Raw genomic sequence first — 22111 nt, forward strand, 5'->3', positions numbered from 1 at the left:
TTACTGGTTACCTTTCTTTTCCCCCAAATTTTTCTCCTTTGGGAGGAAAGATGAGATAGAAATTAAGCAAATAAATAAAATTAACAAATAAACAGTAAATAAAAGACTCTCAAGAAATTGTGCATCTGGAGGTGATATGCCTAAAAAAGGCCTCACTCTACCCCCAGTTTTAACATGGAGTGTTCATACAGAGCAGGGACAGGAAACATCTGTTCTTGGATTACAACTCCCATATCCATTGGCCCTGCTGGCTGGGGCTGATGGGAGATAGAGTCCAGCAATATCTGGAGGGTTGAAAGTTCCCCTTCCCTGATCTAGAGAGAAGTTCTGTGGGGGCAAGAACTTCCACAGGTCTGTCTCCCTTCACTTGAAAGCAGGAGAACAACAGCAGCAGCTATAATAAAAAAATTAAATTTGTTAATTGCTTTATCCTGCCCAAGGCACCCCAAAGCGACTTACAAGGCTACTCTTCTGCGCAAGGATGGCAGTGCCAAGGCAGCCTGACCCCCTTCCAGAAGCTGTGAAGTGCCCTCTTACCCTTCTTGGTCTTGAAGGGACCTCCATCAGGGTGAACGTCTTGCAACGGCACGGTCACAATCTTTCCAAAGCCAGCATTCAGCATATACTGATAGAGACGCTTAAAGGTTTTCTCACAGAGACCCTGTCGTTGTGCAATGAGAGAGAATCAGTTTCAGGGCTGACCACAACTGACTTCAGGACAGAATGGCAGGCAAGCTTGTTTCCCCCGTAAGCCTCATGCCAAGCCCCAAACTCTCCTCGGAGGCTCAAAAAGTGAGAGAAAACAAGGGCTGCTCCAAAGACCCACAGAGAGAATAGACACGTTTCGCTGGAGGAGAAACACAGCAGGGCGGATGGGGCCTTCATGGGTCGGCACTCCCAAATGCCCCTGTGGCCCTGGGGAAGAAACACCACCTGAGAAGATCCTCTCCGTCAGAACAAGCACCACCTGCTCGGATGCACACAGACGGGTTTCAAGCGCATGGAAGAATAGCCAGGTGCTCACCAATTCCTCCCTTATGCTCGCCAGCGTCTCCATATGACCAGGTCGCTTGCTCAGCATAGCGGACAGCTTCTCCATGAGGATATCGTATTTGCTCCTCCTAAAACCCCAAGAGAGGCAACCGTAAGCAGACAGCACCAATGCCTCCTCACACATAGGCTCACACCTGTAGCCAGAGGACGCCCGCCCAGCTGTGAGTGGCACAAGGAAAGCTCTGGCCACCCCTAGGAAGAAGCAGACCAGGGTGGGTAAAAATCAATGTTTTTTTTTTTTTAAAAAATGGATTTTTGGATGGGTAAGTGGTGCTCCGATGGGACCTGGGCAAGACTAGGGGGCAGGCAGGAGGAAGTGCAGGTTGGGGGCAGAAATCTTGCTTGACATATGGAAGAGCATAGAGCAGGGTGGGGTTTTTTTAAATTTAAATCGTATTTTTAAAATAAAATGCTTTTGGAGGAAAAATCTTTCTAAAGATAGTTTTCTGTTTAAGTTACATTATAGACCAAAGGCTATTCATCAGGAAATAAGGATTTGTTTTCCGTTTTTCATTTGTGCTAAAACTCAGTCTGTTTTTTTAAAAAAAAAAAACAAACCCATTTAACCAGTTAACAAACATGGATACATATGCTATAATGTTATTGTTTTAGTTAAATTAATTGTTTACATTATTATTAAGGAAATGATTATTTTTCTCCTTCCAATAAAGTACAGCAGAAAAGTTGTCCAAATATAAACAGTTAACTTATAAAACCTCACAATATTTTCATATTTATCTGTCTATGTGTTTCTAATAGTATAAACAAATCAGTAATTTCTGATATAAATGTAAAAACTACTCTGAAAATTTATTGTTCCAAAAATGAAACCTTTATTTGGTTGTAACTATTAAGATTATACCAGCAAGAATGAGTCTTTCTGTAAAAAAATAAATAAATAAATCAAGTCTTACTGACGTGATTTAAATAGATTTGCTTTAAACCAAATCCACCCTGAAGAAGACAGAGTCACCATTGCTGCCGCCTTGACAGGATGAAAGAGGCTCAGCTAGATTGGATACCAAGGCCAGACTCTCTCCTTCCTCTGGCCTACAACAAAACTGCCCCAGTCAGAGAGGAGACAAGCTCCAGTACTCGCTGGAAGATGTTTATTTTGCTCTATGCATTTCAGAGTCAAATCTCTTTGACAGGAACTGTGAACACTTGCAATTTTGGGGGGGAAATGCAAAACGGCTTCAGAGAAAGTATCACGTTTTTCTTTCTGTGCCTCCGCAATGAATAATATTCTCCAGGTGATACCAAAAACAAGCAAAGTGGCCTATGACTGGGGTGCCTGAGGGTGTCTTGGTGCCACACCAGGGACTGTCAGATATAGGTTATCACATGCTGTTATTTAAATCTAGATGGGATATTCTGCTGGTATCCTGGCTAGAATGTTATTGGGGTGGATTTTAATTGGTTAACTGGTTTTGCTGTTGGATTTTATGGGTTTATATTTGCACATGGCTATAAATGGCTTTAGGAGGCCACTCTGTCCCAAAAATAGTCTAAAAACTTTTAAAATAAAGAATAATTTGATCAGGAGAGCAGCAATGAAGGGTGTTCAGTCATTTCCTCCCACGCTATTTCCCCCACCTAAGTCACTCCCCCAAGTTGTGATTAGCCAGGATGGTGGTGGGGACTCAGGTACTGATTTGTCTTTCCTGTGAAGGTGAAGGGGTGCATATAGATCAGGGGAAGAGCGCAGGAGGAAGCAATTAAAATACCCCCCCCCAGCACTACTTCCTTGACCTCCCTGCAACACACACACCTGTCAACATGAAAGTGGGTCAGGAGCAGGAGAATGGAGTGCTGTTGGGCCCCCGTTGGAAGCCTGATCACGTGGGACTGCATGGTGATGAGCCCATTTCTGTCCAGGACTCGTCGGTGGTAATGAAGCTTCCCAGAATCCACCCTAGGATGAGGACAGATTTTATGAAAATTAAGCACGCCACAGAAGTTGAAAGGAGACAAACTCTAACCCTGTAGACCAGGCATAGGCAAACTCCGGCCCTCCAGCTGTAGTTTGGGACTACAATTCCCATCATCCCTGACCACTGGTCCTGTTAGCTAGGGATGATGGGAATTGTAGTCCCAAACTTCTGGAGGGCCAGAGTTTGCTGTAGAATGTAGACCAACAATAACAGGGCCAGAACCTGCATCTTCCAGGGAACCATGCAAGTGCCTTACACAACGTTAAGCCTGCTTAAAATTTAAGTTGGGATAAGATGGGCTAAAGAATGCCTCCCCCAAGCAATCAGCTAGCATTTGCCAGGCCTGTGATGTTTTGAAAGGGCGGGCTCTGGATACAGCTCAGGGCTGTGGCGTGTCCACAGTGATTTGGGGGTGAGGCTTGTCTATCATCATAGCAGCTCCACAAGAGACAGGCTCTAGCCTAACTTAGACATTCCAGAATACCGCTGCAAAACAAACCAAGGCAATCCTATCCTCTTACGCCAGCCCATGGGACAAGGTATCTTCTCCAAATCAGAGGCGGATGTCTGCCCACATGCTATCACTTCTGCCAGTGCAGCACCACAGCTGGAGCCAGAACGAGGCCACAACCCGCACACTTACTTAAAAGCTGCACTGAGGTCTCTTTGCAGCTCTCCCTGCCATCGGGCACGCCCCAAGCGCTCCAAAATGCAGTAGGAGAAGTCAGGAAGTTTTAAGTCTGGATCCCCTTCCCATCCTATTAGCGTTCTGTGGCGCAGCATCTGAGAGGCAACGATCACCAGCTTCTCTCCCCACCTGCAAAGCAGCAAGACATGGCAAGGAAGGTAATTTCCCCCATTCCCCAATGAATCACCCACTTTCAGTGCCACAGCAGCATTGCCACCTGCTATGCAGGATTTCCTCTCTTGGGATCATTTTGTGTCTAGTAGAGGCTGCTCAGACTGCATACGTAGGGCTGGAATACGCAAAGCAACGTGGGCACATTTCAACTCATGACCCCACCCAGACAATAGGCTTTCTTGTCCAGGTCCTCCCTATTTCCGAAAAGACACTGCAAAGCTGACCAAAGCTCCCATGAATCTGGAGTGCAGGTGGGCGCAAGAGCCACTTTAAGCAAGCGCCACGCAGCAAACCCAATCACCTCTCAGAAGCAAGAGGCTGAAGGAACTCCCACTTACACCTTCACTAATTACTTCCAAGCAAGCAGAGGAAAAGCTGACAATTACGAGATTCCCACATTTCCTTCCTCCCAAGATGCGTATCACAGTTAGTAACAGAACTACAGAAGTGACAGGCGGGCAAAGGTATTTCTTCTCTTGCAGCCTTTTTTTAACAGGATAAACTTGGAAGGAGCAGGCTTGTTGGTTATTAGCCCAAAGCACAGGCAGCTAACCTGTGCCCCTGCTGCGATGTTGCTGGACTGGAATGACGATTCCTGACCATGATGACTGGGGCTGACAGACATTGGAGACCAACAGCATCTGGAAGGCCACAGGTTAACCACCTCATTTGGTGGCCCTTGTTTTAGCACACTCCCACAAAAGCACCCTTCGTCCCATCTCCACTTAGCTAGCCTGTGTAAATTTAGGTGCAGACATGTGGCACTCCACCCTTCTTTTGTCCTCCAGGAATAAGCTTTCACACTGATGTGTCAATTGAGAATGACACCTGCCCACCCACATCCACCAAGTCTTAATGACAGTGACATTGTCACACTCCTTCATCTTGTTCCAGGTATGCTTTTCACCGGCATTCAAAGTTTTACTGAAAAATACGCTTTTCTTTCTACCTTATGACAAAGCTATACAATTCTCCTTTTGACTCCGTGGACAGTTCTGCAACGGAATAAATTCAACAGTCCTGCTCCACTTGCCCACTCTGCAGACATCTTCCCCACCAATAGAGAGCCTGGCGCAAAAGCAACTAGCAAACGCTTACTCACTTCTCATAAGCTTCTGTATATGTGCAAAGGGGCCGTAGGTCTTTTGTTCTGACCAGGTCGGTAATATCCAGCCTCTCTTTAAAATACTGGCACGAACCCTGAATGCCTTCAGGGTGATCCAAAATCATGTGCACAGGATAAATGTCATCTAAAGGAACAGGATCTCTCTTGGTCTCCAGTATTCCTGTTTCAAGATCAATTTCTTCATACCTAAAATGAGAAGAAGAGAATTAGTTCTTCTCAACCCCAGCCTGCCTGCCTGCCCAAGATTTGCAGCGGGTTAGTTTTTTTTTGTTTTGTTTTTTTAAAGAAGCTCCCCTCATTTCCTCTAAACAAACCTTTCCTCATAGGGGAGCCGCTCCATCATGTCCTTGTCTCATTTTCATTACCCTTTTCTAAAGTTCCTATAATATCCTTTTCGAGGGGAGGCAACCAGAACTGTACACAGCACATCCCAAGCATGATGACAGGGCTGGATTTAGGTTTGATGTGGCCCGAAGCTCCTGAAGGTAATGGGGCCCTTGATTATGTCCAGCTGTACTTTGTCAACAACAAATGGTTGCTGTTTTTTGTGTTGAAGATATGCTATATAGTAATTGATGGACCTAATATCTAAAGCCATTTGCACACGCAGAATGTAGGCACCCTATATATAGAAATTAGCAAACCAGTGATCTTTTAGGGAGCAGGCTAGCAGGTGGGGCCCATGACTTACATCATAGGAACCTACACAACACAAAACACTTGCCGTATGTAGGTTTTATTTTATTGTTTTCTAATTTATATTTTGGAAATGTACATCCAGTTTTTTTCTTTACATTTTTTTGGGGGGCCCCAAGAGTGGGGCCCTAAGCTATAGCTTGTTTAGCTTATATGTAAATCCGGCACTGCATGATGGCAACACAGATCTGTAGAGTGGAACTCTGTGCTTCTTTCCTGGGGGTACTCAAAGGTATACAGTACTAACACCTTTTTTCCTTAGAGAACTGGAGCATTGGGGGCACTAGGATACCGCCAATCTTATATCAAACTCCTTTTTCCACACCTTGGCGGAAGCAGGCAAGGGGCCTCCCCAGCGTCAGCCTCCCCAGGACTAGAAACGTGAATGACATCCGAGCCCTTGGGAAGAGCTTCCTGACGGGGGTGGGGGGAGATATCCGCTCGGCTCTCCTTCCCGAGAGGCTTCTTAAAGAGAGGCTCGGGGGTCGCCCCCCCCCGTCCGAGGCGCCGCTACTCCTGCAAGGGGGCTGGACTAGATGACCCCTCCCGGCTCACCGGTCGTAGAGGTGCAGCGGCGGCCTGGGCTGAGGGAGCAGGTAGAAGCGGAGCTGCGCGTGCGCGGCGAGGGAGGCCCAGAGGAGCTGCCGGACGTCGGGCTCGAGGGGCAGCGGGAAGGGCGGCACGCGGCCGGCCAGGCGCTCCCAGAGGGCGCCGGGGGTCACGCCGTCCAGGCCCTCCAGCGCCACCTCGCCCAGCGCGGCCCACAGCGCCTCCATGGCGCCTCGCCGCCCTCCTCTGCCGCCCTCCTTCCGGCGCGCCGGAAATGACGCGCCCCGCCTCTCCGAGCGCCGCTTCCCGCGGGGTCTCCATGGCAACGGCCCAACAGCGGCGCCTGGCAGCAGGGCGAGGAAGAGGAAGAAGAAGAGGAGGAGGAAGAGGAGGATGGAGTGAGCCCCGCCGCGCCTGCCAGGGCCGCGGCGCCCCCGGGAGGGTCCGGCGAGTGCGGGGCGACGGGGTAGGGGGCGACGGGGAAAGGGCGCTGGGGGGCGGGGGGAGGAGCCGGGGGGCGGGCGGCTCCACAGGCCTCCGGGCGCCCCGGACTCCCGTCCCCACCGGCAGCCCCACCGCTGACACCACTGGCCGTGCTGGCTGCAGGGACTGGTCGTAATTAATAATCATAATCATCATCATCATCATCATAACAATCATGATAATAATTTATTTATACTCTGGGCGGCCCCCAACAGAATATTAAAAACACGATTAAAAAATATTAAAAACACGATAAAAAAAGATTTGTAAGATGAAATTACTACCTATTCAGGATGAGTAATGTAATAACTTTAGGTAATGATATAACATGAATAGGAAAGAGAGTGAAATGCAGTGATGCAAAATTTAAGTTTGTAAACTATTAGGCAGGGGAGAGGGAAGTCCTCAATAATAAGATTTAATAAGAGGATATGATGTTACGCAATGTGATTATATGTAAAACTAATTAAAATTATTATTTTAAAAACCCACTATAAAACATCAGACATTAAAAACTTCCCTAAACAGGGCTGCCTTCAGATGTCTTCTAAAAGTCTGATAGTTGTTTATTTCCTTGACATCTGTGGGATGTCATTCCACTCGCTTCTCACAGTAAGGGAACCACCAGAAGGCCCTTGGATCGGGACCTCAGGGTCCGGACTGAACAATGGGGGGTGGAGATGCTCTTTTAGTTATATGATTATCATTATCATTTTGACTTATTAGTTCAACCTCACCCGCAATGGTGCACTCCCCTTTTGTCTCCTGAGACAGACAGATGCCAAACCAAACTATTGTCTCTCTCTCTCTACACACACACACACACACCCTGCTTTTTTCCTCAAGGCAGTTTACACATAAATTAACATCTACAAATGTAGAAGAAGCCCTTCCTCAATGGGCTAGGATGACCTTTGCGGTTCCTTCCAACTCTACAGTTCTATGATTCTTTGAAGAAAAACTCCCTCTCAAAAGCCATCAAGCATTAATAGAATTAAAACCATGCAAATAATTACCATGACAACAGCATGGCACCAGCCCTTTCCTTGAAAACAGTCTGTTCCCAAAAGCCTGTTTGAAAAAGAAGGCCTTTGCCTGTCTGCGGAAGGACAGCAAGGAGGGAGCAGCCTGGCTCCTCTAGGCAGGGAGTTCCAAAGGCTGATGGGAGTTGGAGTCCAACAGCATCTGGAGGGCAGCACCAGGATGGGGAATGATGGCCTGGCCCCCCAAGAGGCAGCGCCACAGCTGCCCCCACTCAGCTTGCGCAAGGGTTCTGTTAGGAGAGGTGCCACTTTGGGCACGATAAATTCACCAGTAGGCTGAAGGAGCACCACCACGGGCACCCCCAAAGCCAGGCATCCCCCCTGCAGCAGACTCCCTGCTCCCCCCCCAAACAAGAACACAACCAGCATGTGGGCACCAACTACTTAGGCAGCTGAGGCAGAATGTCAGGCATAGGATTTGCAGGGCGACATGTGCCAGCCAATGAAGCTGAATGTTGGGTGGTTATTCAGGACATTTGGAAGGAATTGCTTTATCCGGAGCCAAATTAAACTGGAATTTACTCCAAAGGGGATAGAGTGGCGGCTTCCAATGGGGACAGCTTTATAAACACCGCCCAGGGCACCTGCATAATGTTGCTTTGTTTCTGTGTTTCAGGCTTAACCAAAGGACATGGTGACTGACTTTGATGAGAAACATGATCAACATATAGTATTTCTTCAGCATAGAAACAGGTAGGCTGAAGGATGACCGGCAGGCTAGGAGAACAGATTTTGGGGGCCCTGGCTAGGTCTGCAGCCTGCTGCCTCTTCAGATATGGCAGGAGGCTGGGCAAGGGCCAATGAATCCTGGCAAGTCAGAGGCTTTGTGGGTGATGGGCCAGTTGCCTGCTCTGAATGGGCTTGCGCTTGAGCCATCTTTGCTGCTAGAGGCTTGGGGCCTCTCTGGCTTTCAGCAGCTTTGATGTGACAGCCGTGGTGATTCCTGGACGAAGACATCCTAGTCATGCTGTTCTAGGTATTGACTCCAAGAGAATTTGCACTAATGGCCAATATGCTACCAGCCCAAAATTTAGGTGTTACTGCGAGGGTATGAAGCCCTAAACAACACGGGAGCAGCCTGAAAACCTTCTTTCTTCATATATTCACACCTATTCTTTGAGATCTGCTGCAGAAGCATTGCTTGACTGCCTCTTATGAATGGGACATTCATTCATTCATTCATTCATTCAATTCGTATATAACCCTTTATCCAAAGATCCCAGTGCAGTGTGCAACATTAAAAGCATATGTAACATGGCATAATGAAAAACAAGAAAACAAAAACCATAGTAATAGTCTCCACACTTTTAAAAGGCTGTAGATTGTTTAATGGCCAAAGGCCTGGGTAGAAAGCAGCACCTTAAGCAGGCAACCTCTGAGTCAGATTCTTTCCTGACAGGATTTATTTATTCATTCATACATTTCTATACTACTTGTCTTAAGCTGACATCAAGAATGTTTGAATAAATAAATCCTGCCAGGAAACAATCTGGCTCAGACCTGCTTAGATCTTCCTGCAAGAATCCTCTACACGAACAGACTGCAGACAAGGACGTGAACTTGGAGGTGGCTCTTGGATAGCATTTTTTAAGGCAGAAAACCAGCTTATTGATTTAAAATATCAATAAACAACAGGTTTGTAGAAAAGCAAGCAGTAGCTTAGTAAACTCAACAGTCCATCTTGGGGATTCCTAGGAACTCCTCCTTCCAGGGCAAGATGATTCTATATTGTCCTTAAATCTAGCAGACCCTGGACTCTGAGCAGAGGCAGGTTTCAGCAGACTACTTCTCTCACTCGGTGCTCCCCCAAATTTGGATAAATTTTGATAGTATTCCTCAGCTATTTGTAGGAGGATCTCCATCATGGGTTTGTGGAGACTTCTGCATCTCCACAGAAGTCGTCACGGTAGCATTTTCTGTAGAGAGAACGTGATCCTTGGAGAACCCTCAAATCAGAAAATTGGTGTGCTGCATATTTTAGGATATTGAAAGAGCTCAGAAGAAAGGACCCTATGCAGATTAAGCTGGAGCAGCTGGAGCAAGGGTTTATTCTGTATGTGAACGGAGCGAACTCAGAACTAACCAACCACCGCAAGAAAGTCAACCCTCAGAACTTTTTCAGAAGTGGCACACGAACAGCAAGGGGAAACTGTGAGTTCCTTCGTGACATAACTATATTGAAACACCATTGCACCAGGAGTAGGCAGGAAGTAAGCTGGTGGGCATTTTCCAGTGTGCCACCTCGTATCTGCAGGCCTTGAGAATCCTTAAATGACGAAAACTTTGGGCAAGAGTGAAGGGTCTTTAGCAAGAGTGAAGGCTCAACACAGAAGTCACCCCCCAGCTCTTAAGAGGTTCTCCTGATCACACCACCTTATTTGTGAATTTGACACACATTGGTGGACTTTAGGGAATCTCTAGCTTTTTAGTAAATCACCCAGTAAAAAGCGGACTCCATCTGCCTTGCATCGTGCCACTGAAGGGTCGATTTCTCTGTTTGAGCACACAGGCTTTCTGCCATGTGCAGAGCCTAGAATAGAAACCAGCTCAGGAAAGGCATTTTGTTCTAGTTGACCCCACCCTCCCATTTCATCTGCAATAACTCTCTTCAAGTGACTTTAACGCCTCCAAGATGCTACAGCATCATCTCTGGCCATTTTAGTCCCCATTCTCAGGTCCTTCTACTGCTAATGAAAGCTGTGACATAAGCTGCCAGGCTCACTGCCTGGTGTCCCATACCTGCCATTACCAGCGCTGCTCCCTAGTCAGCCAACACAGAAGGCATTTTGGGAGAGGAAGGAAGCACCCAAAGCACTGCTGCTGCATGCAACATGGGCAGCCCTTGCCTGATGTGCCCCTCCCCCCTACAGTTTCTAAATTCTAGGAACCTTCAGTGCAGCTGAGGATACACCTGCCCTGCAGCTCAAGAGCTGACAGAGCAGCTAGTCCCGGTAACCTCATGGTGTGAGTCTTTCCCACATTTGGAACTGTGTTCCTCTCTGTCCTTAGGGCACACGATAATCTGTAGGAGAGTTTGTGTGTTGAAAGCCTTGCCTCTGGGCAAGGAATGGCACTTGACGGCCTTTGAACCCTCCTTGTTCCAAGACTCAGCTCCAAATTTCCTTTCAGGTTCTAGTTTGAGAGCCCTGTTACAAGACGACGACGACAAGCTACAAGGGAGGAGCACGCAAAGTGCACCAAGTAAAATCCAGCGCCGAGGGTGGCTCCAGGTAGGGAGGAGGAAGGTGCACACACGTTGCTCCTCGATGGCCCCAGATTCTGGTTGGGAAAAGTGGCGGAGCAGCTTTTAAACTGGTCACTGGGGTGAGGGGAAAAGCCAGCAGGAGCCAAGGAGTGGAGTGTCCCATTTGGATCAAATGTCCCTGGAGGATGAAGATGAAAAATGACAGTTTAACTTGGGAAGTGTAGAGCTGGGCACTGAGTTTGTAGCCTAGTCCAAGACTGACGCTCAGCCTAACCATTGCACCACATTAGCCCTACATTGCAGGTTCACATTGAGAGCCAGTGTGGTGTAGTGGTTAAGAGCGGTGGACTCGTAATCTGGTGAACCGGGTTCACGTCTCCGCTCCTCCACATGCAGCTGCTGGGTGACCTTGGGCTAGTCACACTTCTCTGAAGTCTCTCAGCCTCACTCACCTCACAGAGTGTTTGTTGTGGGGGAGGAAGGGAAAGGAGAATGTTAGCCGCTTTGAGACTCCTTAGGGTAGTGATAAAGCGGGATATCAAATCCTCTTCTTCTTCTTCTACACATCAAGCCTTCTAGCCTGTTGGTTCGATCCCGCTTAGGGGATTCAGCTTGTTAATGTAGGGCCGAAAGCATGCAAGAGAAAGTGTGAAAGCAATGGTGGCCATTAGACTGGATTAAGGCCATTCCAGAGCCCAGAGGATGCGAGGGCAGGCACAGAACATCAGCCAAATAATAGCTGGTGGGATTACAATGGATACTTGCCAGCGTGAAGGAAGTAGCAGATTCCTGTTTATTCCTCAAAAGAGTCAAACTTAACACACACAATGGGGTTTTCCATTTTCTAGAAAGCAGTTCAGATCAAAACAGAAAGTGGATCCAGACTCCATGTCTCTCCTCCTTCAGAGTACTCTGAGGATTTTGAACCTTATGAAAGCCTAAGTTCGCATTCAAGTGATGGTGAACAGGATGACGCTCCCCAGGTATGTGCCTCCACCATTTTGCGAAAAGCATCTTTTATTATCGAAGGTGAAACCCTAGCACTAACACCAGGAAACAATTCTCCCTTCCAAGAGGGGTCTTACATTTATTTTTGTGCCTTGTTTCTTCTTAAGTTCATGACACACACACAAACACACACATTTGCACATGTATGTACATATGCACAGACCCAAACTAGCCACCCAGCCAAGGAATTTTAGCGTTTCCAAATATTTCTTCTTGGGTCTTTCGCAGGAAGGTGATGTCTCCAGCAAAACTTCTGAATCCATTGTGGGTCTAGAATTCATGAGCAGGAACACCAGCTGTTGCACTGCTTTACCTTTGTGCTGATTTGTTTTTAATTTGTGCTAAACTGTGGTCTGCAATTTTAAACAATATTTAAGGTAACTGAAAAAAAATCCATATTAGGGCAGTAGCTGCGTTAGGCTCACCAGAATGTCAAAATAGCGTGCAAGCTTAAAAGTTCTCCTCTTTGTCAGATTTGATGGCAAACAAAGCAAGAGTGGTGGAGGAGGAAAAAAGCTGGATGATCAGTGTCTCTAGGTGGAATGTGGAAAGAAGCAGGAGACATTCCCAGGAGGCCTGTCAGATGCTGTACAGGTTTCAGGTTGCAGCCAAGGAAGAAGGAACATGTCGCAGGGAACCTGTATCATTTGCTGGTGCTCTGTGAAGAACACCAAGCTTGCACAAGATGTTGTACCTCTAACTTCCTCCCCTCTCACCAGTTTTTGCAAGTGTGGTGTTTTTTCTCCCTGACAGAAACTGCCTCCAAGATGCTTACCTTGCCCTGCAGAGTGTACGGAAATGAAGTCTGGTGGATGTTGGCAGCATCCCCAGGGTTTGCTCTTGGCAATTTGCCTCCCCTAAGCAGAGAAGCATCAGGAAGTTTATTTACTGCTACTTCTCTGTCTGTTTCCAGAGTCTCAAATCTCCAGAAAGCACAATCCCCAGTGGCTACATCCTCTCCGTTCCAAGGGCAAAACAAAGAATGAGCAATTATGCTGAAAAGGAAGAGTTGCTTCTCAGCATGGAGGACATGAAGGTAACCTTGGGTTTGCCTGGTGGGCAGCATCTCCAGAACCCTGACGAGATGAATCAAAAGCTCTGCTGGACTTGGGCAGGAGCTCTTCATAGGTGCCCCCGCCCTGACAATGACAGCCCCTCCTTGATCCCCTGTTGGAAAAGAGAGAGGGGTCTTTCTCCCTCAATAGCCTTTGGTTTTTCTCGTACTGCACAACCCTAGGTCTGTTTACTGCAAGTGTTCCATCAGGCTTATGGCTTGGTAAACGTGTTTAGGGTTGCACTCACGGTCTCCCTCATCTGCATGCTGTCCTATTTATTGACAGCCTTTTTACCTGTGTCATTCTCCCAAGGATACCCTCAATGGCTATGGCAGGGAGGGGTCCCATCAAAGTACTCTCCAACAAGGACAGGATTGCTCATGCAGCACAGTCCGTTCAAACCAAGGCAAAGTGCAGAGCATCAGTCTAGGTCCAGACCTGATCCGGAGTCAAGGTCCAGAAAGAGTCCCAGGTCAATAATACCCCAGGGAGGCCAGGCAAGGCACAGCAAGGCAGACTAGACTCGAGCTGTAAGCAACAAGGGGTCAGCACTCTGCATTGTTTCCCGAAACTGGAAGACTTAAGAGGAAGGCATTATGTACCTTGACCTCCTAGACCACACATTGAGCGCTGCTGCTGGTTGTGAAGGAATATCGGGGATTGCTTAATCATGAGTAGACACCCACCTCACAAGGAGACCAATGACCCTGTGTCCATAGGCACAAACATGCCAGTGCTCTTTGAACTGGACCTGAAGCTTTTGGCCCTGATGCGCTCGAGGCCTGTGGGGTGGCTCCACCTCCTCTGGTGGTTCTAGGTTTTTTTGGTTAGATGTCAATCTGAAGGACCTCTCAGGGCGATCCTCAGGTCCAGGGGGCCCTGCCTGCTGCTCAGGGTCCTCGACCTGTAGGGTGCTTGGATCGTCCTCTGAGGACTCTGTGTCGGGTCACAGGCCAGGGCTCGGCAAGACTCATCCCTCTTGTTCAGTCAAAAAGTCTCCCAGAGTGACTTTGCAATGATCACCGGTAAGACAGTCCTCTAAGGCTGAGTCTAAACAACAAAATACACAAGGAAAAAGGGATGAGGAAGAAATAAACAAGCTCTGGTAGAACAAGGGGTGCAGAGAACTGAGGATTTGAGCTTCATTCTGCAAGCTGTGCTTTCTTTTGGCTGGGTGACTCACCTGAGTTCTCCTAGCTGTGATTCTGGGTGTTCCTGGGACCTGCATAGAGCTAACAGCTCCCAGCAACAGCCGCTGCCCCCTGATGGCCAGACTTTGATTCACCCTGCACCTCTTCATTGTCGCAGCATGTTGGATACGGAAGGGGATTTATAGCAGAATCTTACCCAGAGCAGAGTCACATTGAGTTTACTGAGGTTTTCTGCAAGGTAAATGGATACCAGGTAGCAGCCTTGATTTGGATCCTTTTTTTATTGTCTCTTTTTTATTGGCTCTCTGGAATTTTGTGGCAGGAACTCCGCCAGACCTTGGAGTTCAGCGTGAATCAGAAGAGAATGGAGGAAGATTGCTCGGAAGGGGAGACCTCTGACTCTGTGGAGGAGGACGTGCCTGCAGGGGCCTCGGAGGCAGAGGAGCCCCTTGAGTCTTCTGAAGAAGGCACTGGGCTTCTCCTCAGCAACGCAGGAGACTCCCCAGCAGCAGCTGCGCCCCCCTCTCTCCTTGTGCTGGAATTCAAGCCCAACTGCCAAAGTAAGTCCAGAGGGGGCTAACTGCCTGCCTTGGACCAGAGAGGAAAGAGAGAGTTTATTTTGTGTTGCTTGTAGAGAATTCTGCCAATCCCCCTTTCCCTTTTTGTGTCTTGTCTTGTTTGACTGTGGATGTGCTGGTGGAAGGTGATGGGCTTAGCCTTGTTTTCACCACTCCCACTCTCTCATGGTACCAAAATAGGCAGCATCTGAGAAACAGTGGCCTCCTGTGTACCTGGGGGAGTTCCTGATTGCCTTTGCCTCTTCCACTCCCCATGAGCGCGTGCTGCCTTTCCTGAAGGAAGCCAGCCTGGGCATCACTTCTGTTTGTCTTTCCGTAGACATGAAGAAGGAGCGGAGCCTCTCTGCAAAAAGGAAGGGCAGCGCTGAGACCTATGTCCCCACCAAGCCTGGTAGCCAAGTGGCTCGGCCGTTCTCCGCTGGGTGCCTGCACCAGGAGGATCAGGAACAGACGCCCTCCAGTAAGGGAGATGGTGATTGTTTCATTGCAACGCCTAAAAGATTGAGGAGATACAGAGGCTGCAGGAGGGGCCTGCCGTGAGGATAAAAAGGGACCACAGGCAGGTCCTGTTGCCTCGCAAGGGCCCAGCTGGCTGTGCTGCTTGCTTGCATTCATGCTCTCGTTGTCATGTATCACCATCTCGCTGGGGAGCCCGTTGGGATCTCATTAGTGAGGCACACAAAGCCTTCCTTGCAGAGAGAAGAGAGGAAAGGGCGTGTGACTTGGGCATGCCTCTTGGCAGGCGACTGACGTCTTTCTCTTGTGGCATAGCATTTTCAAGCATTGCACGGCACGGATGTAGAACCCCCAAGAGCACGCCAGTGTTTGGGAAGACTGGCTTGCAAAGCAGCCACCAGCCCTCAGAAGTCGCCGTCTTGCTCAAATCTGACTTCAGATTGTTCTCCACAAACAGCCCTTCACAGGTTTCTCCGGCTCTTTCTTCCTTGCTCTTTCTCAAAGAGCTCAGCTTTCACATATGCCCCAGCAGCCCTGTCAGCAGAGAAATGCCTCTTGACTCCACCCCTCTCTACAGCTTGCAAACTCCTCAAAAGGCTACTCTGTTTACCTTCTTCCCTCTTTGCTGTGTCCCTCCTTTTCAGCTGAATCCTTACCTTCTCAAGCGGCTGCCCTGCCTTCCTCCTCCTCCTCCTCTGCTTCCCCTGAGCTGCTGTCTCTTCCTTCATGCCTTCTCTGCCTCTTCCTTGGCAGGTTTTCCTCCCCATTTGGCGGAAATGGCACAGGGCCCTGACTGTCCTCTTCTCCCTCTGCTGCTCAGACCTGAGTGGAGCCACCTCAGCTCTTTGCTCTATGTCTGGAGTCACATCCTTGCACCCAGCAGATTGTTAGTTTAGGGGAAATGGCAGGAGCTGGGCGGCAGCTGTTTTGACCTCTCTGACATCCTTGTGGGGCTGGAGGCTTGTGCCAGGGAGAAGGTTCCATATCCTGCCCTGGGTGGTACATAGGAGAGCCCTGGGTTTCCTTGCTGTGCATCACATATAAGACATGCCCCCTCTTCCTCCTCTGGGCATTTCCTATCCTGTGGCATAGGAGCCCTTTCAGCCTTAGCTTGGGGCAGAACTCACTTGCGCTTTGAGAAAATGGTCAGAAAGTCTTTTCTGCTTCTTTTGGGCACCAGGGCCAATCAGCCGATCCGAAAGGCCTCTCTCAGCCACCCGGAAGAACGTGTGTGAGAAAAAAGACCCTGTGCTCTCGGCTTCTGTGGTCCTGAAGGCGGTGCAGGCAGAAAACGAGACCCTCCAGAAGGAGCTGCTCTGCAGGCAGCTGCTGGCTGGGCCCCTGAGGGCTGAGCTGGAGCCAGCCGCTTCTGCTGAGGTCAGTAGCAGAAGCCATCTCTCTCCCCACCAAGCGAGTTGGCGCTCCCTGTGTACACCCACCCCACCCTACCCTCGCCCTGCCCATTGCAAGCTTTCTCAGCTGACAGATAAAATGCCAGTGCCACGCTGAGGACTGCAAACCCCTTCCCAGCTGCTGAGGGCAGCCCTGGAAGAGTTTGTATGACTGGCGCTTTCGTGGCAATGGAGAGCGAGCTCCTCCCACTGCCTGATCCCGAATGTAGTCAGCTGGTGTGACTTAGCAAAAGGAAGGGGTTGTTTGGAAAACGAGAGGGGCAGTTCCTTGGGCTGGTTGACAGGAGAGGCAAAATATTTTATCAAAAGTGAAAGTTTGAACAGTCAAAAGTGGCTTCATCCACTGCATGGGAATAGGAGGATGCAGAGGTAAATTTAGGGCGATGCCCCTGGGCATGGAATGCATTTGCTTCTACCAGCAGATGTGCTAAAGTGGCAGTGATTTGGGACAGCAGCTGGGGAGAGAAGTCTCCTGCTTCATTGCACTGTCTCTGCCTGCCTGTTGCCAGCCACTGCCACAGAGTCACACTTGATTTCAAAAGAGGAAACTCTCCCAAAATGAAGAGGCTGCGAAAAAGGCAGAGTCAAGAGGGACAAATCACTGGAATTGCTCAGGAGTTGTATAAAAGCTCAACTGGAGAGTGTAGGTCAGATCAGGAAAGGCAGCTCTAGGGCCAAGAGGACGCCAGCATGGTTAACAGGCAGAGGCAAAGAAGCCCTCAGAGACGGAAGTCTTGTCCAAATGAGAAGAACCAAAAGGAACACAAACTTTGCTTCCCCCCAAAAGTGCAAGCAGAGAGGGCGGGATCATAGAATCGTAGAATTGTAGAGTAGGAAAAGACCCCAAGGGTCTAACTCCCTGCAATGCGGGAATCTTAACTAAAGCATCCCTGACAAGTGGCCATCCAACCTCTGCTTAAAAACTTCCAAGGAAGGAGAGGCCACCACCTCCCAAGGGAGACTGTTCCACAGTCAAACAGCTCTTACTGTCAGAAAGTTTTTCTGATGTTTAGTCAGACTCCCCTTTCTTGCAACTTGAATCCATGGGTTCGAGTCCTACCCTCCAGAGCAGCAGAAAACAAGTTTGCTCCATCTTCCATATTACAGCCCTTGAGATATTTGAAGATTGCAATCATATCTCCTCTCAGCCTCCTCTTTTCCAGGCTAAACCTACACAGCTCCTTCAACTGTTCCTCATCAGGCTTGGTTTCCAGACCCTTGGTCATTTTAGTTGCCCTCCTCTGCACACCTTCCAGCTTGTCAACTTCCTTCTTAAATTATGGTGCCCAAAATTGGACACAGTATTCCAGGTGTGGCCTGACCAAGGCTGAATAGAGTGGGACTATTCCTTCCCTTGATCTGGACACCAGCCTTCTACCGATGCAGCCTAGAATTGCATTAGCTTCTTTTGCTGCTGCATCACACTGTTGACTCATGTTAAGCTTTTGATCCACCAAGACCCCTAGATCCTTTTCACATGTACTGCTAGTAAGCCAGGTGTCCCCCATCTTTTATTTGTGCATCTGGTTCTTCCTGCCTAAGTGCAGAACCTTACCTTTGTCCCTATTGAAATTCATTTTGTTGGCTTGCACCCAGTTCTTCAATCTGTGAAGGTCATTTTGAGTTCAGATTCTGTCTTCTGTGGCATTGTCTGTTGGGTGACATCTGCAAATTTGATGAGCATCCCCTCTTGCAAGCCTGAGCTCATTCTTGGCTGCTTGTGTACACTCCTTGTTTGTGATTTCCCCTTTCTTCCATTTCTTATACATTCCCTTCTTACCTCTCAACTCATCTGTAAAACGTGCCTCTCACTTTTCTTTGTTGCTGTGATTGTCTGCCTTTGTGCCTTCAGTATTTCATCTTTAAGAAACTCCCATCCATCTTGGACTCTCTTCTCTTTGAGTATTTCTTCTTCTTTCTCTTTTTTTAAAAAAGGTTTTATTAAAGTTTTTTCATAATACAATAAGATAAAATAAACCAAATAAAAACAAAAACAGAGAAAGAGAAAAGGAAACAAAAAAAATTGAAAAAAGAGAGCAGAAAAAAGAAGAAAAATAAATGTCCAGGAAAATCTGGACGTATGGCAACCCTAGTGTAGAGACAACTGAAATCAAGATATAGGGCAGATCCCATGGTGGTGGAGGAGGAACAACCTGGCAGCCAGGTGTCCTTTAACCACCTGGAGTTCTCTACAGGGCCAGCCCCACCAGCAGGTGCAGTGAAGCAGTTGCTGGATGGCAGAGAGCAGCGTTGCAGGAGGGCGCTTGCCCTTCTATCCTTGAGCTAGTCTCTGCCCTCCAGTGTGGTGGAGAGTTGCTGTCCTGTTGCCATTGTTGAAGAAGGGTTCAGCGCCCATCCAGCTGGCTCCTGTTGGCTATCTTGGGAGGGAGGGCCACATTGCCCTTAACCTCAGGCAGCCCACAAGAGGGAGGAAGCGCGACATTTTGACTGCCAGGCTCCTGGGTGATCCGTACATGAAGGGAGTGTCCCCCTGAGCCCTCTAAAGATGAACAGCGGTGCACATGTGACTGCCAAGTGACTCCCTTACCTTTGGTTACCAAAGTGCCCTGCAAATGCATGGCCAGGTTGTCGTCCTAGATGCTTCAGCCTAAGCGTGTTCTGGAGCTCCCAGAGGGGGTGTTGGCAACCCTGTGACCTGTTGTGTTTGCGTTTCCCCCTCTCGCAGCTGCCGTCGCCTTTGCCACCTGCGTCTGCAACAAATGAGCCTCCTCAAAAGCTGCAGGAGGGAAGCGTCGTCTCCACGGCCATGGAGAGGATTGGGCACCTAGGAAACAGGTGGCTGTGTGGGTTTATTTTGAATCCTTTTTCAGGGGGAATTCTGAGCCAAGCGGGAGGAGGGGTCTGGTATGTGCAAGTAAGCACCCAGGTCCAAATGGATCCCCATGCCTTCCCCTGTCTCTGCTGGGTCCCCTTGTCTTCCTGTCCATGTTGAAGAAGCGCCGGCTCACGAGGTGATGGCATTGGCGCCATTGTGAGGGCCTCATCCAGGGGGGCAGAGGTTGCGGTCCATTGTGGGGCCGATTCTCAGGTTGGAGGTGAGCTGCTGGGGCCATTGGCTCTCCTCCCCTAATGCCTGGCAAGAGAGGGGTGTCTGGGGACTGGGCTCAGCACACTGGCAATGGTTGCACATGGAAGTGTCTAGGCCCAGAATGCCTGCAAGTAGGGAACACGGTGTCATACCCGAGGCGGACACATTCCTACCTGCTCCTAAACAAAAATTATCCTGGAACAGACCTTGAGTTTCAGGCCAGTTTGCTAACTCTTGAGAGCATGTCCAATCTTCGGCAAGGTAGCCCAGATCTTGCCCATCCTCAGCCGAGTCAGCAGAGCTGCACCTCATTCTCCAGGTGGTCCAGGTCTTTGCCTGAAGGGTCAGGCTGTGCAGCAATCAGGGCAATGGCCGAGTTGGGCCTTCAGTTGTCCGTCTCGGGACTTCCTCCAGAGTCTGACCTGTGACTGTTCTGCTCCCTATTTCAGGCAACAGAAGAAACTTCTGAAAGTGCTGCAAGAGATTGAGAGCCAGTCTTCCTGCCGCAGCTCCCCAGTGCTGGTAGGGAAGGAGGCTTTTATGAGTGGCAGAAGCCACAGCTGTGCCATCGAGTCATCCTCTTCCCCAGGCCCCATAGAAATCAGTAGTGGAAGTGAAATGACCCCAGGTGGGATGAAGGCCCCCGAAGCTCTAGGCAGACAGGCCGCGCCAGCGTTGGGATGGCAGGCTCAGTAATGGATCCCTCGGCATGGCTGCGCGATTTGCTCTGTGCGTGGCATAGGGCAGAGGAGCCATGTGGCAAGGCCCTTTCCCCTCGCCTTCCTGCTGCTCCCCTTGGGGCATCAGCGTCTGTAATGGCAGCCTCTCAGTTTTCACCCTCCTAGGGCCAGCTGGAATTGGAGAGGGAGGTCCGGGATGCCATCTACATCACTGTGGAGATCCTCTCCAACTGGGGCAACGCCACCAGGGTGGGCCTGACGGAAGTGGAATTCTTTGATCTGCACCACGCCAAAGTGTTTGTGTCTCCTCACGACGTGGACATCCGGCACGCCGACATGCCAGGAGAGCTGGGCTGCCTGGTCAACAGGAACTCCAAGGTAGGCTCTGCCTCCAGGATCCAGGGCTCACCTGTCTTTCCAGGGCGGTCCATTGCCCCTCTTCCATTTCAGCAAATGCCCTGTGGCGGGTTTCAAACAGCACCTGCCTCCGGGGGTTCTCCTGGTTCAATTCCTCAGGACAGAGAGTGTGTCATGCAGCGTATCTCAGCCCCCTCCTCAGAAACACCAGACTTGTTCCGATCTCATGCACAGCTTCCTTGCTTTTTGCCCCTGGGTGGACTGTGATCCACGTGGCAGTCATCTCCTTACGGGGTCTTCGCCACAGGATCACATTCACCTGGTTCTATACCAACTGTACTGGCTCCCGGTGGAGTACAGGGTCAGGTTTAAGGTGCTGGTTATAACCTTTAAAGCCCTATACAGCCTAGGACCCTTGTACATACGGGACTGCCTCATCTGGTATGTCCCACAGAGGACCTTACGGTCTTCAAATAAAAACATCTTGGAGATCCTGGCCCACAGGGAGGTTAGGCTGGCCTCGGCCAGAGCCAGGGCTTTTTCGGCCGTGGCCCCGATCTGGTGGAACGCTCTGTCACAAGAGACTAGGGCCCTGCGGGACTTGACATCTTTCCACAGGGCCTGCAAGACAGAGCTGTTCCACCAGGCCTTTGGCCAAGGCACAGTCTGACCCCCTCCTTTGGTAAGCCTCATAGAACTCTAGCCCAATGGTTGCCTTTAATTTGATTCTGAATTGATTTTAGAATGTATTTTAATTAATTGACTGTGTGATTTTATGTACACTGTGCTATTTTTACTTGTTAGCCGCTCTGAGTCCAGCTTTGGTTGGGGAGGGCGGAATACAAATAATTTATTATTATTATTATTATTATTATTATTATTATTATTATTATTATCATCATCATCATTATCATTAGCAGTAGCATTTGTTTCCCTTTGCTCAGCTTGTTGCAAGGAGTGGCTAGGATGAGCCTCCATAGGGGAGGCTGCGGCTGCTCTTGGGGGGGGTAGCTTTGAGGCCTGGCCTGGGGGGGGGGGCGAGTAGCACCAGCTTTGCTGCATTCCATGCCAGGGCCCTCTTACCCATGAAGGTCAAAGTGTGCAGGTGGGGGGAGCAGGATCAAAAGGAGCTGGCAGGCAAGGAGAAGCAAGCTGAAGAGGCCTCTGTTTGTTTGAGAAACAGGCAAGCGTCTTTCATCACTTGAAGCATGGATATTTCTTTAAGGCTTTAAAAACATTTAAATCTGTACTGTTCTGTGCCCGTCAACTCAGACTGCTTGAGAAAAGTTTGCTGTCCAGAAGGGAGGTGGCCAGAAATGCCTGTCGCTCTTGAAGGTCCCGCCTGCTAATCTGCAAGTCGGTGTCCTGTTGGGATCCTGGCAAGCTGCAAAGCTGATTTACTTTGATTAGAACA

At 49.2% G+C, this 22111-nt stretch overlaps 2 protein-coding genes across 11 annotated transcripts in view; one reads left to right on the forward strand and one right to left on the reverse strand.

Moving 5' to 3' along the window:
- Window positions 1–6491, reverse strand: part of GTF3C1 (general transcription factor IIIC subunit 1) — a 39352-nt gene extending 32861 nt beyond the window's left edge. For 2 of the 5 annotated variants that reach the window (XM_083474669.1, XM_083474667.1), the window contains exons 1-6: window positions 6227–6491; window positions 4952–5161; window positions 3631–3804; window positions 2825–2968; window positions 1025–1121; window positions 538–661 (exon numbers count right to left, since the gene is read on the reverse strand). In XM_083474669.1, the coding sequence (XP_083330795.1) occupies window positions 538–661; window positions 1025–1121; window positions 2825–2968; window positions 3631–3804; window positions 4952–5161; window positions 6227–6447 (970 nt within the window). In that variant the 5' untranslated portion in view covers window positions 6448–6491. Of the gene's footprint in view, window positions 1–537; window positions 662–1024; window positions 1122–2824; window positions 2969–3630; window positions 3805–4402; window positions 4491–4951; window positions 5162–6226 lie in introns of those variants that run through there. The other 3 variants (XM_083474668.1, XM_083474666.1, XM_083474670.1) reach the window with 3 other exon arrangements.
- Window positions 6492–6514: 23 nt separating this feature from the next.
- Window positions 6515–22111, forward strand: part of KATNIP (katanin interacting protein) — a 32987-nt gene continuing 17390 nt past the window's right edge. The window contains exons 1-12 of one of the 6 annotated variants that reach the window (XM_083474681.1): window positions 6515–6618; window positions 8363–8439; window positions 9728–9897; window positions 10876–10976; window positions 11800–11934; window positions 12873–12995; window positions 14488–14725; window positions 15063–15203; window positions 16380–16576; window positions 19298–19407; window positions 20110–20182; window positions 20506–20718. In XM_083474681.1, the coding sequence (XP_083330807.1) occupies window positions 8378–8439; window positions 9728–9897; window positions 10876–10976; window positions 11800–11934; window positions 12873–12995; window positions 14488–14725; window positions 15063–15203; window positions 16380–16576; window positions 19298–19407; window positions 20110–20182; window positions 20506–20718 (1563 nt within the window). In that variant the 5' untranslated portion in view covers window positions 6515–6618; window positions 8363–8377. Of the gene's footprint in view, window positions 6687–8362; window positions 8440–9727; window positions 9898–10875; window positions 10977–11799; window positions 11935–12872; window positions 12996–14487; window positions 14726–15062; window positions 15204–16379; window positions 16577–19297; window positions 19408–20109; window positions 20183–20505; window positions 20719–22111 lie in introns of all 6 variants that reach the window. The other 5 variants (XM_083474676.1, XM_083474679.1, XM_083474680.1 and 2 more) reach the window with 5 other exon arrangements.

The sequence above is a fragment of the Podarcis liolepis genome, assembly GCF_965112155.1.
Source record: "Podarcis liolepis genome assembly, chromosome: 14".
NCBI lineage: Eukaryota > Metazoa > Chordata > Lepidosauria > Squamata > Lacertidae > Podarcis > Podarcis liolepis.